At 30.5% G+C, this 16,998-nt stretch overlaps 2 protein-coding genes across 3 annotated transcripts in view; one reads left to right on the top strand and one right to left on the bottom strand.

Moving 5' to 3' along the window:
* Window positions 1-16,998, top strand: part of LOC108750884 (elongation of very long chain fatty acids protein AAEL008004-like) — a 33,514-nt gene that overhangs the window by 2,066 nt on the left and 14,450 nt on the right. Inside the window, exon 2 of one of the 2 annotated variants that reach the window (XM_018490720.1) lies at window positions 15,207-15,547. In XM_018490720.1, the coding sequence (XP_018346222.1) occupies window positions 15,209-15,547 (339 nt within the window). In that variant the 5' untranslated portion in view covers window positions 15,207-15,208. Of the gene's footprint in view, window positions 1-15,206; window positions 15,548-16,998 lie in introns of those variants that run through there. The other variant, XM_018490729.1, reaches the window with a different exon arrangement.
* The window catches only part of LOC108750871 (elongation of very long chain fatty acids protein AAEL008004), a 78,250-nt gene that overhangs the window by 48,452 nt on the left and 12,800 nt on the right, over window positions 1-16,998 (bottom strand). The window lies entirely within an intron of this gene.

The following is a 16,998-nucleotide window of genomic DNA, read 5'->3' as shown; positions in this document are numbered from 1 at the left end:
TGTGTGTGTGTGTGTGTGTGTGTGTGTGTGTGTGTGTGTGTGTGTGTTTTGTGTACATGTACGCAACACAAATTATTATTATCACTTATGTTATTTCATGCGCAAAATAATTTATTTAATATGAAATCAAAATTATTTTATTAGTAAATTTCTATTAGCAAAACATTTTCGCGAAAATAACTGATATTTATGTACTGTCTATATCGTGTCTTGCTTGAAACTATCACTAAAGTAGAATAAATAAATTTTTTCAATGGGGCATACTTTAATAACATATTTTTATACTTTAATAAGATTTTTGAGAAAGTTACATTAGTATTATGACATTAATCGAACTGCTGTGACATTTATTGCTCTGTTGAAAGTGAATTTTTGACTGCATCTTGTGAAATTTTTAATTGTGTAATATTTATCGTATTGTATGTAATATATTTCGTATAGTGTGATATTTTGCAACAAGAAAATAATCATAATTTTCAAAATATTTTTAACAATTTTTATAAGAAATTTTTACAAAAAAATAAAGTATTGTTAAGCTTGAGCAAATAAATTTAATTTAATTAATTTGTGCGTAAAGTTATTAAATTTTTGTATATGTTTTTAAATTAATTTTATACGTATATTGACGACCTAAAATTACTAAAAAATTTTTAATCTTAAAAGATGTATTTTAAAAAATATAAAATAATTAAAGATTTTTAATGTGTAGCAAATCGTAGTTTGTTAGTCTGTATGACATTCGGATATATGTAAATATGAATTTTTGAGAATTTGTAAATAGCGATTCACCTGTATTACACAATCGAGACATTACACCGCAAAGCACATCCGTACAATTGTTATAGATTTATAGAAACATTGTCATTGCCTCAATTCAAATTAATTCTAATTCTATCGTTAATATTGACATGTATTCGGCAGACATAATTGAAAAGAGAAATAGAAAGAGAGAGAGAGAGAGAGAGAGAGAGAGAGAGAGAGAGAGAGAGAAAGAGAGAGAGAGAGAAATTCTTAGATAGAAACTTCACACACTTGACAGAAATTATATCGGCTACCTATGTATTCATGCATTCAATTCGCATCAACTACCTACCTTAATATAACCCCCACACATATGTTCAAGCACGTGAAATGCGTCACATTACACAACCATTCGAAACACGCTGTAATATTCGGCACAAGGTCGCTGGACCGTTTTCAAGCCAGTTTCTTAACAAACATGGCGTGATTTCGTGTATCCGAGGAAAACAGATCCTGCTCTTTCAATGCAACATCAAGAGCGCGTAAACATGCGTAAACTTATGAATAGTTCAGTCAACGTTTCCAAGCAAATGACTCCAAACTCGTGTAATTCTGAATTTGATTAGTTAGACTTGATAATACGAAAATATAAGAATAATATTAATATCGTTTTTATATCTAATTTTTATGACTCTAACTCCGAAGTGACATATGAAGTAATATCGAAAATACTAATAAAATAATACTGATACGAATCTAATTCTTCAATTAACAGTATAATTATTCAGTTAATAGTAGAATTATCGCCCCTACTAAATGCCAATAAATGATATAGCATATCAGAATCAGTAGGAATCATTCATTAATATATTCATGTAACGTTAATAATTATATACCATGAAATAGACAGAATAGTGAAATGTCGAAAGTTTAAAGATATAGCTAAACTAAAATGTATGATTTGATATTGACAGATTGAAATAGTCCGAGATTATCATTTTTCAATGTGTGACAATATGCATGCTTTGTAACAAACGTCAACGTTACTTATTCTAACGGATATTGGCAAATTTCCGATTTTTTTCTACTCAAAAACGTGTGCTTCACAGTTTCCGCTTAAAATTAGGAACAATTGACCTTAACTACGACTACAAGAAAATCGCATAATGTAAATTGCCTTATACTAGCCGAAGCCGCATAGTCAATATCAATTTGTTCCGCAAGAATCAGAACTTACTGTTTTTACTTTTTTCCTTGTTTTTTTTTTTAATTTTGTTAGAACGTGTCCTATGATTATTGATTCTTGAAATATTGCTGTAATGTTTTATATCTCTTTAAGACAGATTATTCGTTTCTTATAATTATTTTAAACTAATACATTAAAACGTTTTTTATGTGAAATATTGTAATTACATTCTTTGATTTGTTAATTCTTAAATTAAAAAATCACATACGTTAAAACATAGTTATTTCTTAAAGTATTCAAGACAAAAGACATTTATGATATATATCGTTACAATATATGTCATTTCTAAGTTAAAGATTTGTCAAATGACGGATTGCCAATATACAGTAAAGACAGAGATAAAAATTACAACTTTATAATAACTTACAATAAAATGTCACAACAAATTGATTAAGATTTACCTTTGATAAAAAGAATTTATCTTAGTTTACTGTCAATATGTACATTCTATCAGAAAATTAATAGTTTTCAGTTATATAAAATCTTTAAGAGTTCAATATTAATATGAAAAAAAATTTTAAATAGGTACTTCAGTATTTAAACGCGTGCTTTCTTTGAGCTCGTTAGTCATAATAGAATTCTTGAGATTTTTATTGCCTTGTTAGACCTAAGATGAAGAGACGATAAAGTAATTGTACTTAATTAAGTTCTTCAACATCGTTAGTTTTCACCGAGATTAATAATCGTCATGCAGAAAATGAAGAAAGAAGTACATTTCACGTTTACATGAAAGATTAACGAATGATTTCATGTGTGTGACACAATACGTCTGTGCAAAGCTTCAAAGATATTTTACTCTAGTCAAGGCTAAGATCTCTCCGACTGCAGTGTCGAAAGAGTGGTAACGCACCGTTGCTTTTATTCAAATCGAGGACATTAAAACACTTGAGAATTGCAAATAATTACTTTCAAGTTAACGATAACAAAACTTTCTTGCGTTATCCTTCAAATATTATCTAAAATTCATACTCTTTGAGTATCAATTAATGTTCAATCTATACGATACTGATATTCACATATAATTTAGTCTAAATGTATGCACAAAACCTAAAGTTGATGAAAATCAAATATGTTTTGTCAGATTTATGTCAAAAATCTTCCGCTTCAAGGCATATGCATATAAATTATTTTCCCGCGTTTTTTTTAATAATAAATATTTCTTATTTTCAATTACTTCTTACAGAACATTTTGTACCTTTCAAAATCTTATTTTTTATTGTGCCACATTTCTCTAAATTATCAAATTTGTTTTCTAATCAATTCTGCAAAAACACATCCTCTCATAACTAAACAAAGTTGCCCTATGAAAAATTTTAGTGTGCAAACAGTTTTAGCCGAAAAACGTGCTTTCACGTCAGACAAGAAGTTGGGTAATTTTTACGGTTTATTAATCGGCGCGTCGATTAGCAGCACGTAAAACGTTAGAACGACGAATTAGAAAACAGGGAATCTTACAATTAAATTCCCAAAAGTGCTATCGGCAAAGAAAGTAGAACTATAACAGCGACGTACAATAATTAGTTTTCGCAGTTTCAACGCAGTTGTTGAATGCATCTGGTTTCGTTTCGGTTGAAGACAAAACCGTCTAGTGCAATTAACTTTGATCATAAATTTCGGAAGGAGACAGGTGCACGATATTATGAATCATTTTTTATCTACTTTTCTTATAAAAAGAGAAATGTGTGCTGCGATCGTCAGATTTTTTACGTTTTCATTGAAGAGAAATGCCTAACATGGAAACTGGGAGAAGAATGTGGGATATTATGCGGAGGATAAGATTACCCTTAGAGAAATTTAATACTGTAAGTCGGTTAGTGTTCAATATAAGCAATAAATTACTTATTTTGAAATTAAAAGCACTAATAATGCTTTGTATTAAAAGCAGTGTTGTGTATTAAAAACACTATTATTAGTACTTTAAAATAAATAAATGGTAAAGCGAGCATATAGGTAGTCAAGCGCAGAAATTATTGCACAGACTTAATATATTAATACAAGTTTAATGACAACGGGAGAAAACAACAATTACATGTTTCTTCCTTAGATTAGAAAAATTTTATAAAAATAAAAAAGTAAATATTAAAATTAAATATAAACACATCTCATACGTTAATGTTGCATATATCATAAATTATTTAGTTACTCATAAATTAATTTATTTGCATTATATATCGTCATTTTACTAATGCTTATAAATCTGCGCTTCCACCAATGCGTTTCTAAATAAATGCTCGTTACTCTCGTTGGGTGGTGAAAACGGTTCTTAAAAGTCGATACACTTCGATCACGCAAGAACAGGCTAGTAGCACAGAGAAATTAGCGAATAATACCTCTGTTTTTTTTTGCTACATAAGAAAAGAGTTACACGATGACGTTTAACGGATAAACTCGTTTTGTGATATAGGATGCTCATTTCCGGAATGATAGTGGAGGAAGAGGTAATCGCCGAAGGCGAATCGCTAGTGAACGGCAGTGAGAGTCGTTGGGCAGAAACGTTAAGCTAGTACCATTAGACGAGTATCGAAAAAGAAAAAGTGAAGATACTTGACAAAAATATATCTATAAATCGTATCTGAAGCAAAATCATCACGAAGCATATCATAATTTATCATAATTATGCACAATATGCAATAATGTGCAGTATTAATCAAAATGCTGCATTTTTTTCTCTTTTACGGCAGTTAATTAATTATAATAAGCGTAACGAATGACTCCATAAAGTTATAAATTTCCTTCTAAAGAAATGAAGCGCATTCTTTAAAAAGAAGAAAGTAGACAAAAAAAAATAAATTGGTTTAATAGAAATCTCATCAGTATTCTATAAAAATTATTCGGGATTATATTCCTTTTTTTTTTTCAAACTTAGATGTACATTAAAAATCAATATTAGAAAAATATTCAATGAGTTACAAAGCAAATTTTAAATACGGCACATTTTCTGATATTTGTCAAAAATAATAGAAAATGCGTGTTGCCACATAGAATTCGCTTTAAACGTGATTATTGGTCACAAATTAATTCTATTAGAAATTTATCTATAATAATATAAGTATAATATAAAATACAACATAAAAACAAAATATTTAATCTTTTTATTAAGACAAACCATATGTAAAAAGCATGAACATATATTGTCGAACGTTCCAATAAGAATTATTTATTTTTCATATTCGTATGGAATAAGTTGTGAAATTTAAAGAGTAATTTGTAAAGTATAGAATCTAAAGTAAAAAGATAAGAAAGTGGCATCGTGATAAAAATTCACTGACACGAAAACCATGCAAGAATCACCGAAGGCGTATTACGCGTCGCATTTAATAGCCAATGTAGCATTACCTACTTAGCACGCTCTTCTTCGACTCTCACCAATGGTAATTCAGAGATTCAGAGATTAAAGCAAAAATGTCTAAAACATGAGAATATAATATCTTACAAACGAGTATACAATATTCTATCATCGGCGTAATATTATTATTTTTTTTTTTTTCTTATACCTCAAAAAGAAAGCTTTATCGTAAAGAAGCAGCAATCATGTCCCATAAATTGCAAATTGTAGATCATAGACGGTATCGTTCATCATGTTCTGTTCATGCAGATCGAGATATTCAACTTGGAGCACAAATGCATTAAATTTTTCAATAATAGTGATATAGTAAAGAATAACATAAGCATAATTAAAAACGTGATTAAGAAAAGTATATTATTCGTAAATGTAACAGCAAAAAATAGACAAAATATTTAATTCAGTATCTGCTGAAAAATGAAGTTATTCATACAGTTAATTAATTAATTATATGTATTATGTATAACAGAACAGTTAGCCATAATGAACATAATTAGTAATAAATAATTAATCATATTTAGATTTCAAAGCGCAAAAAAGATGAAACAGCTTTGTAAATAATTTTGTAAGTACAGCATTTAGCGACATTTATTTGCTGAGCACTTACGAAAGTAAACAAAAGAATGGCGAAGAAATGATGAAACCAGTCCATAAAATGCTTGGCGAAAGGTAAAATTGTCCTTTTGTTGCATCTATGTATATACCAACGTTAGCTCCGATGTTATTCAAGCGTGTTTTCTTGACACGATTCTAATCCGGTCAATATGCTGAATCTCTCGACCGCAATTCTTTAATTTACTGTTCGTGATTAGATGAATCACAATTAAATTCTTTCGCAAAAACTAACAGTCTTACTAACCGACTATTTGTAGCAGGTATCATTCAATTGACTAACATTTGTGTTTGAACAACTAATGGTGTGTGTGGAGTGCAATAAATTGACAAAAATTGCAATTTGAAATCTTTATAATACAGATTATATATTCAAGATATTTTTTTAGAAAAATATAGATTGTGAAAAAATAATAAAAGCTCTTTTAATCTCATCTTCAACACACAGAGAGAAAAGTGTTTGTGATTGTTATTCCATGAAAAAATAATTATAGTTAGAAGCTATATTTTTATAATATTGCCATAATGTTAACAATAACTATATTTATAGACCATTTATATATCAAAATAATATAAATATAGTATAGTGTAAATATATTATACCGAAAAAATGGCTATAAATTTTATAGTTAATTTTATAGTAAATTATAATAATTACAATGATTTTTTTTTCTCTTAATGTGTGTTTCTCTTAAGAATACATATTTGGTTAAAAATATATAGCTTTTTTCAGAATGATATGATTATGCCAAATTAATAGTAAGTATTTTGAATATTTTTAATCAAGATAAAATTCGAGGAAGAGCCTGATAAAATTAGAGACAAAACAATATTAACAATAATTGATTTTATTACCATATTATTCTGTAAAAAAAATTATTTACTTTTAGAAAAATGTATATTTTATACTGAGATAAAAAAGTAATTACAAATAACATCCCTGACTCGATATTTTAAAACAAGTCTCTTTCAAAGACGATTCGCGATGCGAGTCCTGAAAGTAAAAAGGAACGTGCGTGCAAAAAGAGAAGTCGCGCTTGAGAGAGTACGAAATATGGACCGAGAAAGGAAAGGTCGAGGAAAATAAAAGGAAAGAGCTGCTTGTCTTCAGTCATGACAACGGCCGCGAATGACGACGGTGAATATCTCGCATGCGACTTGATACACCACCGAGAGGCCGATCGGTAATTAACTGGACGGCACGACCCACTTACCCACTAAACTCGAAGAGCCATCCGTCGTACGGATGTTACCTTCGTCATCATCATAGGAATTCTCTCCCATTGAGAGAGAACCCGCATGGTGAAGACGACACCGGCTACACAACGTTTCTCTCTTTCTCCTTGTCCCTCTTCTCTCGCCTTCATCTGATCTCACCCTCCTTATCTGGTACTCTCGCAAGACTTTCTCTATATAGCAAGTACCGTTTGACTCTACAGATCCGTGCTCGGCGTATCGCCGAGATAAAACGGCACACATCGAGATTCACATACCGGATATCTCGTGTGAAACACGTGCCGCTATTAACCTTGTTAGTTATAACGATACATATTTCATCTCGACATCGAACTCTTAACACGAATGATATTAACCGACATTCATAGTTCGATTCTTATTTCAAAATCATCTTAATTTATGTCTTAAGATATAAATACGACTCTGTGAGTGGTATTCATAGTTGGTTCTTATTTTAAAACCATCTCAAGTAATGTCTTAAGATGCTAATGCGATTCTCTGGCCGATATTCATAGTCGGATCTTATATTTAAGACTGTCTTAAGTACAATTTTAAGATATCATGAACCAATCAGATTAGAACCATCCGCATTAGCGACTTAAGACATTATTTAAGCTAAGAACCGTAAAATAAGAACTGACTATGAATACTGACCTATCACTGATTTATAACATCTTAAGATGGTCTTAAATACGAAAATTGACTATGAATATTGGCCATATCCTCTAAATTCTTGGAGGAGAATCTCACTTAAATCTCAAAAAAGTGGTTTAATTTTCAATCTTTGAAAATGAGATTTTACTCTTTCAGAATGAGATTCACTCTAAAAGTTTTAGAGAACATTTTCAAATTAAAAATAGGGTAAGAGTATATTTGTAAATTTCATTTTTCTGTTCTATAGAAATAGATAATAAAAATAGATAATATTTATTTTAGTTAAAAATAATTTATTATTATTTGCGTTATTGTATAAGATTGATTAGACTATTTATTTATTTAAACAATTTCGCAAATAATAAATAAATAATAAAAATTTTAGTTATTTTTTTATTGTGCAGTCGAGTCATATAAAAAGTTGAAAGAACAGATTATGGTAATTTAAGAGGCAAACGTATATTAATAAGATCTAGCACAAACGAATGCTAATTTATGAATAACTTCATTAAAAATTCTAAAACTGATCCTTAACGGAAGATCCACTTTCATTTAAGCAATGTAGAACATATTTATTAAGAAACTTATAGGTGCTTAACCTCGACAAACGTTGCAACTATGTTTTGTGTAATTCCGGTCTGCAACATTGATCAGTGTTTTAATAACGCTTATCTAGAGGGACATAAAATCTGCGTCGCGAGTTAAGGTTGAATATTTCGAGGTCTGCGTGTTGCGGAATGTAAAGCAGAGTTTTCTCGCTCGCGAGCCAATGCGTTTCGGTGCAATGCACATACAAGGCGCACGCACAACGCTATGAAAAGTACAACCGTTGAAAAAAAAATAGAAAAGAAAGATCGACCTCGCCAAGTCGGCGAGAAAAGACCGAAGGGCCACGCAACGACATTGAGCAACCTTCAGTTGTGTATTGCTGTTACTTCTGTTTTCGCAGTTTTGCGGAACTGCAATATCGATTACGCAAACTGCAAACTCTCCGCTGGCCTTAAAATACCAGCCGCGGCGATGATCAAATCGCGGCTCGTTTAATTTTCCAGTCTACTTATTGCTTGCTCATCCCCCGTGTCTAAGGGGATCTACAGTCGTATTTCGATGCTTCTATACATTCGATAGCTGCTATGATAAGCCAATACATCATTTCTATCCGTATAATTTAGTACGATTGCGTTAGGTGCAATTCACGCGCCGATATTCATCAGAGAAGGATCTTGGAGCGATAGTCTGTGTTTTGCCGGAACTTTTAAGGTGATTTGATCGAGAACTTCCAATTGAAGCAGTAATACCCATTTCCACCAATGTAGATTAACTTTAATCTCGGTTCAGCTTACTCTTCGTCTTTTTCTAGTTCTAAAGATTAGAAAAAGACGAAGAGTAAGTTGAACCTAGATTAAAGTTAATCTATATTGATCGAAATGAGCGTAAGTCGTTTAAAAGACAAAAAAAATTCATGAAGATTCAACTTTTCGTCTATTCTTTAAACTTCTACTTTGCAACACGATTTTTCGGAACTTTCACTAACGATTCGATAACTTTTGATAAATATTACGTATAAAACAATTCTTTAAAATATTTTAGTAGTAGAAAGATTTTTTAATTCAATATAATTGCACTAGGTGCAATTCATTTTAATTCATCAGAGAAGGACAAAATTTCAGAACGATAATCTGTCTTTTAAATTACGCTGAAGATTTTTAAGTGATTTAATCGAGATTATTTTCAATCAAGATAACAAGATAATCCAAAGATAAGAAGATAAAGATCTATCTTTTTGTCCAATCTTTAAATTTCTACTTTGAAACTTGGGTTCTTGAAACTTTAACTAACGATTTGGCAATTTTTGATAAATATTAAGTATGACATAATTCTTTAAAAAGTTCTAGTAGCAGGAAGATATTACAGTTGCATCATGATTACGGAAATTATGAACAATCTTATGTCAGAAATCATAAACATATCGTCGACTCTTCTCTTTCACCCTCTCTTTTTCTCTGCAGGCATAATTCAAAACGTTCTTGTAAAAATGATAATAGATGTCTCGTCAAATTGTCATAATTACATCATGAATACGGAAATCATGAGTGATCGAGTGTTACAAATTGTAAAGACGTTTACGCGAACTCTTCGTCACGATAAGTTGCCACCCGATGTGACGGTGACAAAAAAAGCAACCAGAAACGTTTCCGAGGGTGGTTACGTAGGGCTTAAATCAGGCGCGGAAGAGGAAACTAACTAGACGAAAATGATTTAGGCGATTACACGATTATCTCTTACGAGAACAAACTGTCTCTACTGCGATTACACGAATCAGTTGTTATGCGCGAAAGTTCGTGCGACTCATCGCTAATAATCGTCAAACGTCGTCAGATTAACGAAAACGCAATCTAATCGTATAGCACGTAAGATTACGAAATTGATTTCTTTTCTGATAAACAGCGAGAAAGTGTCATTCATGAATTTAATGCTGTCCATCGGCAACACAAATAATGCTGACAAAGCTCGATAAGTATGTTATGACGCGACAAAAAGAGACAGAGAGCGAGATGTGCAAAATCGTTGATGGGCGATATAACAAATTTGTCATCTGCATCATGACTGTCCCGCGATTATACGAGAAGCTTATCGAAAAAGATCAAATCTTCGCGAGTGATTGCGTGTGTATATTTACAGTAAAAAAAAGTCGCTAGATAATCTCCGACAAGTACTGCAGTTTATTCTTGTTAATCTCTCTTCGTGTCATCTTTCTTTTTAAACATACAACGTAAACAAATTATAGATGCAGAAATGAATGATTGCTGTTAGAGTTGAACAAGCACTTAGCGGTTAAATTGAAGAAAGATGTTTCCGTTAGAAGGCATGTGGAAGTAAATGAAAGTAAATGAAAATGAGACGTATTAAAAAAGAATAATTTAATTCAATATATGTAAAGCAAAAAATTTATACATATTTATAAATACATATAAATTATATATTTATTATGTTTCACGTTAACAAATAACATTGTTTTCGCTGGCAATTATGTAGTTAAACTATTGCCGTTGCGAATTTCTCTTTTTTGCTAGAGATGTTTAGAGACGATTTTCTAATATATTATAATTTGTAAATATTGTAAATACAATAACAAAAATTGTCACTAGTAAAATTATTATAGGCTCCTTAATATTATAACAAAATAATGAACAAATATATGGGGAAGTAAAAGTTCACCCAGTAATCAGTGCATAAATTTAATGATACAATAATTAGTTCATTACATATAATAATAATTTATTGATTCGTGACAATGTGTCCGGATGCGTTTCAACTACTTCAAATCATTATCAACGGTAATTTATTTAATTATATATAGCACTCTTGCTATCATCGCAACAGTCGCAATCGTCGTATCATCGCAACATGATGCCTACCCTTTTTTATCTTATCAAAAAGATCCTTATCAAAAGATCTTATCAGAAAAATCATACTTTCCTAGTGGGTCTTTGATAAAAATTGTGTTATAAAATTGATTCTAAAATTCGAAACTCTTCTGAGCTTCCTTTAATTCTTCCACTGGCACGTTTCTATTGTATATAATCCATTCTTACACATTAAAGCAGGTAGGTTTTAGAACAGATGTAGCAATTTGTAACGTAATATATAATTGAAAAATATAGTGCTGAGAAATTCTGAGATTTAAGAGTTAATCCATTGACACCCATTAATCTATGTCGAGCAATAAAATCGTATCGTTCGACAGCTTCAATCCAAAGAAACTATCGAGAAATCGTTAGAAATCAACGGTCAGGTTCTGCGCTAAATTACATATGTCATTAGCTTTATTACTGAACAACGATGATGCGTAAGATTTAGCACAGAGCAGAATCACAACTGTTCGATTTATCTCAACGCAGCGACGCACGTATTAATATCTGATTAATACCTGACGCGTGTACACTTTATTTAAAATTAATTTATTTAATATTGACGTTATAAAAATAGAATTTATTTATTTAATATTTGCAATTATTCATTATCGTATTTTTTAGCTGTCGACTTCTTTACGAAACATAATTTATGATGTGCTGAGTTAAAATCAAACTTTATAGTGCTACAAATTTTTAAATTCAATTCAGTTGTAATCTTGTTAAAAATAAACAAAATTTTAATTTAAAAAAGGGTTTTTAACCTTAAAATCTTTATTTTCGAAAAATTATTGTGTCCTTTTAAATTTGATAATTTTTCTTTATAGTCGACTACAAACTGAACAAAATGAGAAATTTTCTTTTCAATCTGTCACATGCCCAAAAAAATTACAAAAATTCGACTTTCTAACGTAAAAGTTCAAAGTTTTTATTTTTTTTTTAATGTTGCTAAGATTTTTTGTTACTGAGTTATCACGACTTAAATAATAAAAGAAGCATTTTAACTTTAATTACTCATAATTTCATAAAAAATCATCATACCACAATTCAAAAGACAGATTCTCGAAGTTGAAACTTTGCTTTGTCGAATGTTAGAATTGCCAAATTTTTTTTTTAAACATGTAGATACAAAGTAGCATTACGAACTTTTGTTCCAATACCCAATACTAAATTCTGTATTAAACGGATTAGATATATCGGGATTTGCTAAAACGTACAATTGTTTGTATCAATAGAGATTGCTTCTTTTTTAAGAATGTAAGCTGTAGGCTGTAGGAAGTAAGTGAAGATTCGTGATGCATTAATTTCACACATCACGTTCAGCGTTGTTGCATATGCGAATCTCTGACATCGTTGTGTTCGCTCGGAAGAAGCGAAAACAGTGATTTATTAGGTCGTATAGAAAACGAGGCGAAAAAGGAAAATGCAGAGAGGTGATGGAAGGAGAAGGACGAAAGCGCAAGGGAAGGAGGAAACCGGTTCACATCCGTGCGTAAAGTCGCAGCGAAAGCACGGCACAATTACGATGACTTCGCGATAACGCTTGAATTCTTAAATGATGTTCGCGGCGAGCTTCCTGACCTATTGCGTTCACGTCGAAGTCTTTGATCGACGATTAGAATAACATGTAATACGTGTATTCCGCGTGCGTAAACGTGAGCGGAAAGAGTTATCCGGGAATCCTATCCGCACGATTGTAGGATTGCTATAATCTTTGACTCTCTCACTCACACACATACGAATTTCTAATAAAATATATTAGATGTAAATAAGTAATCCACTATTTTTATATAAATTCAATATTTATTTCGACTCCCGGCCGATGTAATATTTTTCGCAATAAATTTATTTACAGTTTTTCAGTATATTAACATCTTTCTAATAAGAAGGTAGATTAAGCATCAAATTATTAAATACTTATTAATTTAATTTATGATATTATTATAGTAGTTTAATTGCGTTTATAAATCCGAAAAATCATTTCGGCGCGCAGTTTAAATGACTACATATTTAGTATATATAGTAAATTCACATAGAAATTATTTAAAAGCATCTAATAAGATCCAGCTTCGACCGTAGTAGGTATTAAATTCTTACTTATTGTGTATTCACATATACGATCTTAATACATCATTTATCAATATTCATTGCCGAAAACATACCTAATTCAATCATGAAAATAATATATATCTCTAATACTTTTCAATATTTTCTTTCACTTTGCAGAGTTATAAATTTCGACTTGTCAAAAAGACTGTCTTTACTTGTGATAAATTCATAAAACTATTTTTTTATTTCTTTTCTGATATTTTTTCTAAATTTTTTGTCAAACATAGTATGCTGCATCGACCAGAATAAATAATAGTTTGAAGGCATTACATCCTTTGAGTACGCTGGGTATGGTAAAATAGCCATGTTGCAATAGTATCTTTGATCAATTTCGTCACAAGAAATCGAGCAATGCTCATTTCAGTCTCATAAGACAAAATTAGTCTCAATTGGTATTCACGTAGCACCTTCAAATTATCATTTGTTCCGGTCGATGTAACATGTATTTTGTCTGAAAAAAAATTTAGAAATGCTAAAAAAATAAAAAGTGGCTTGATTAATTCATTATTTAAATGAGTACGGAAAAATGCTATTCAGTCAAACAATTAGCACTTCGTGCCTAATAATACTTTTTGGAAATTAATACAATTTTCAATTCATGCCAATTGTGCGCTAATTATTTGTCGATATTGAAACATACAGTCCCACACTAAGCTGGAGTTACATCATAAATTAAATTGACAAATCGATGACGATGACAATCAATAATATTAAATTGAGCAACTTAATATTATTGATGCTAATGAGCATCTTTAAAACTCTGTAAATCATTTATTGCGAAAAATATTATTTCAGCCGGAGTTCAAACCTGCATCTCCCAAATTCCGTGCTGGCGTCTAGGAATTCATTACAAGTAAAAACTAGTCTTTCATCAAATCAGAGAATCTTTTATACATAATACATGAAAAAGAAGAAAACAGAAGACGATCAATTCCTGAAAAGAAATTTTTTTGTTAAACATTAATTTTCTAATTGTTTCTCTGTTTTACAGCACAATAAGTATAAAAATCAATAGAATTTTCTCAAAATCTTTTAATAACATGTATATATATTTTTTTTTTATTTTATTATGTAGATTACATTTATAGACCTTATATGACTTCCTATAACGATACAAAAATTTTCATTTGCAAAATGAATTTTTTTAAAAGTAATATACACTCACATGCGCGTAACTTTTTTTTATCAAAAATAATCGTAAATTAAGAGACCTTATCCGAACAAAAAATTAATTCGTGTCCGAATCGGGTTTGACTAAACAATCTGTATGAATATAGGTCATCAGGGCTAAGTTATAACTGAACAATAAACTGAATTAAACTAGATATTTGCTTTGATTTGCACATACTTAGAAATTCCATGAAGCTTTAGGGTAATAACTCTTTCATTACTAAATAAAATGTGGTTTCTGCACACATTAATCCTTCATTAAGTTATAAAGAATGATCGTATCTCCTCGGTTATGTGTGGCGCTTAACTGGCTTCAGAAAGATGTAAAAAAACCTCCTGAAAAATGATCTTTATAATCTGTGTTAACGATATTCGAAAATATATAAAAAATATATATACTATGTATTCTATATATTTATTTTCTCTCTACATAACAAAAAAATTAAACTTTTTCTTTGCACTCAATTTGATAAATAAATGTTTTGAGTACATTATTCATGCATTATATGTATAAAAATATTCTAAAATTAATAAAAATTTAAAAGTAAGGCACTAATATTTACAAATTTTTATTAGAAACATTGCTTTAGATTCAAAATATTTTAATTCCCAATTTGATTAAATATTATAATTATAATTATATCATAATTACATTTTTAATAATATTGATTTGCATTTTTAGAGATGGCGTCGGCGGCAGCAGAATTAGTAGCAGAGAGAGAGCCGGAGCTGAGGATCGAGATGACAGATTCAAATAGGACATTTGGAGGTGCTCAGGGTCTAGTCAGAATGGCTCTGGATCAGTACACGGAAATTCTCACGACAGTTTCCGACCCACGTGTTAGCGACTGGCCACTAATGGATTCGCCCGTACCGACAATCCTTATCGTCCTCCTTTATTTGTACGGCGTTGTCATATTCGGCCCGCGTATGATGGCCAACAGAAAGCCATATAAACTCAGGGGAATCCTGGTAGCGTATAACGCGTTTCAAGTCGTTTTCTCATTAGGAATGATGTACGAGGTAAACATTTTTTTATTATTTTCAAAAATTAAGACAGATTTATTATTGATATATTATAAAAGTGCATAATTTGGAAAAATATTCACTTGGAAGGTCTGTGCAAATTTTCAAAATTTAAATAAAAAAATTTTTTAGATAAAAATATTTTTAATCTATAATATATGTACCATTTTATATCCACAATGTTTTTCTATTTTGTAGATATTTTCATAATTCTTTTCATACAGAAATCGAGTTTTTGAACAAACAGATTGATTTTTAAAAATCATTTACACTGTAAAAAATGCAGTATTTAAAATATTTTTGCAAAACAAACATTTAATAATAAAAAATTGTTCAATTTTAAACGTCAATTTTAGTGTTTTTAATCCAAACACATAGTGTTTTGTTTATTGAAAAAGTTTAAAACTAAAACATTTTTAAAAAACGGAGACAAGAATACAATTTTTTAATATTAATATTTTTTTAATTTTAATATTTTAAAATTAAATACTTCATTTTTGAATATACTGAAAAATCCACGCAAACTTTCAGACAACTCAATAAAACGCCTTTTCAAAATATTAACTGGTATAGACTAACGTAATACATCTAATTAAATACATTAAGGAAAACTGATTTAATTTGAAATCGCTACATTATGAAACGAAATATAATAGAAGAGTTGAAAGAGATATAATCGATAGGCAAACAAGTATCAAGAATCAGGAAAGTAAATGAAGAAGCGCACAAGTTAGAAATCCTATAATTTGCGGAATCATGCAATCCATGGGCGGGTAAACAATGCTCGTAGAAAATGCAAGAGAAATGGAAGGAATAAGAGAGAAAGGAAAAGAATGAGAGCATTATATGAGGGAGAGAGAAAGAAAGAGCCTCGAGACAACCTTCCACGTCACCTTTGACTTTCGCGTTTTCTTTTAGCCATCATTAAGTTCTCGTTATAGCGTATATGACGTACAAAGTTCATGAGAGCCGACGATCCGGCGGGATTTAAGGACTCAGCTGACGGTTGGAAGCCGGTCAAACAACTCACACTCGTTATATATTGTATATATAGGTCACGATGTAAGTATGCCGCCGGTATGTACATATTCGAGATCGAAAATGATGGGATGGCTAATCGCAGGGAGGATTATGAACTATCAAAATAAACAGCACCGTATAATCCTCGTTCGTCGAACCAATACGGCTAACAAAGTGTGACAGTGAAAGGAGATGTGATGAATAGAATCGTATAATCATTGACAAAGATCCAAGAAGAGACTTCGACCTAGAACTTCATCGGTTGCACTAAGAGAAAAAAATGGTTGCAATTATCATAATTTAACCATAATTTACAGTTCATTTTTTCGGTACTAATCCTGCCAACTATATATTTTTAGTAAAACGATAAATATAAATATTATTATTAATATTACACACACATACACACACACACACACACACACACA

The sequence above is a fragment of the Trachymyrmex septentrionalis genome, unplaced genomic scaffold (assembly GCF_001594115.1).
Source record: "Trachymyrmex septentrionalis isolate Tsep2-gDNA-1 unplaced genomic scaffold, Tsep1.0 scaffold11, whole genome shotgun sequence".
Lineage (NCBI taxonomy): Eukaryota > Metazoa > Arthropoda > Insecta > Hymenoptera > Formicidae > Trachymyrmex > Trachymyrmex septentrionalis.
This window is presented reverse-complemented; position numbering and strand designations above follow the sequence as displayed.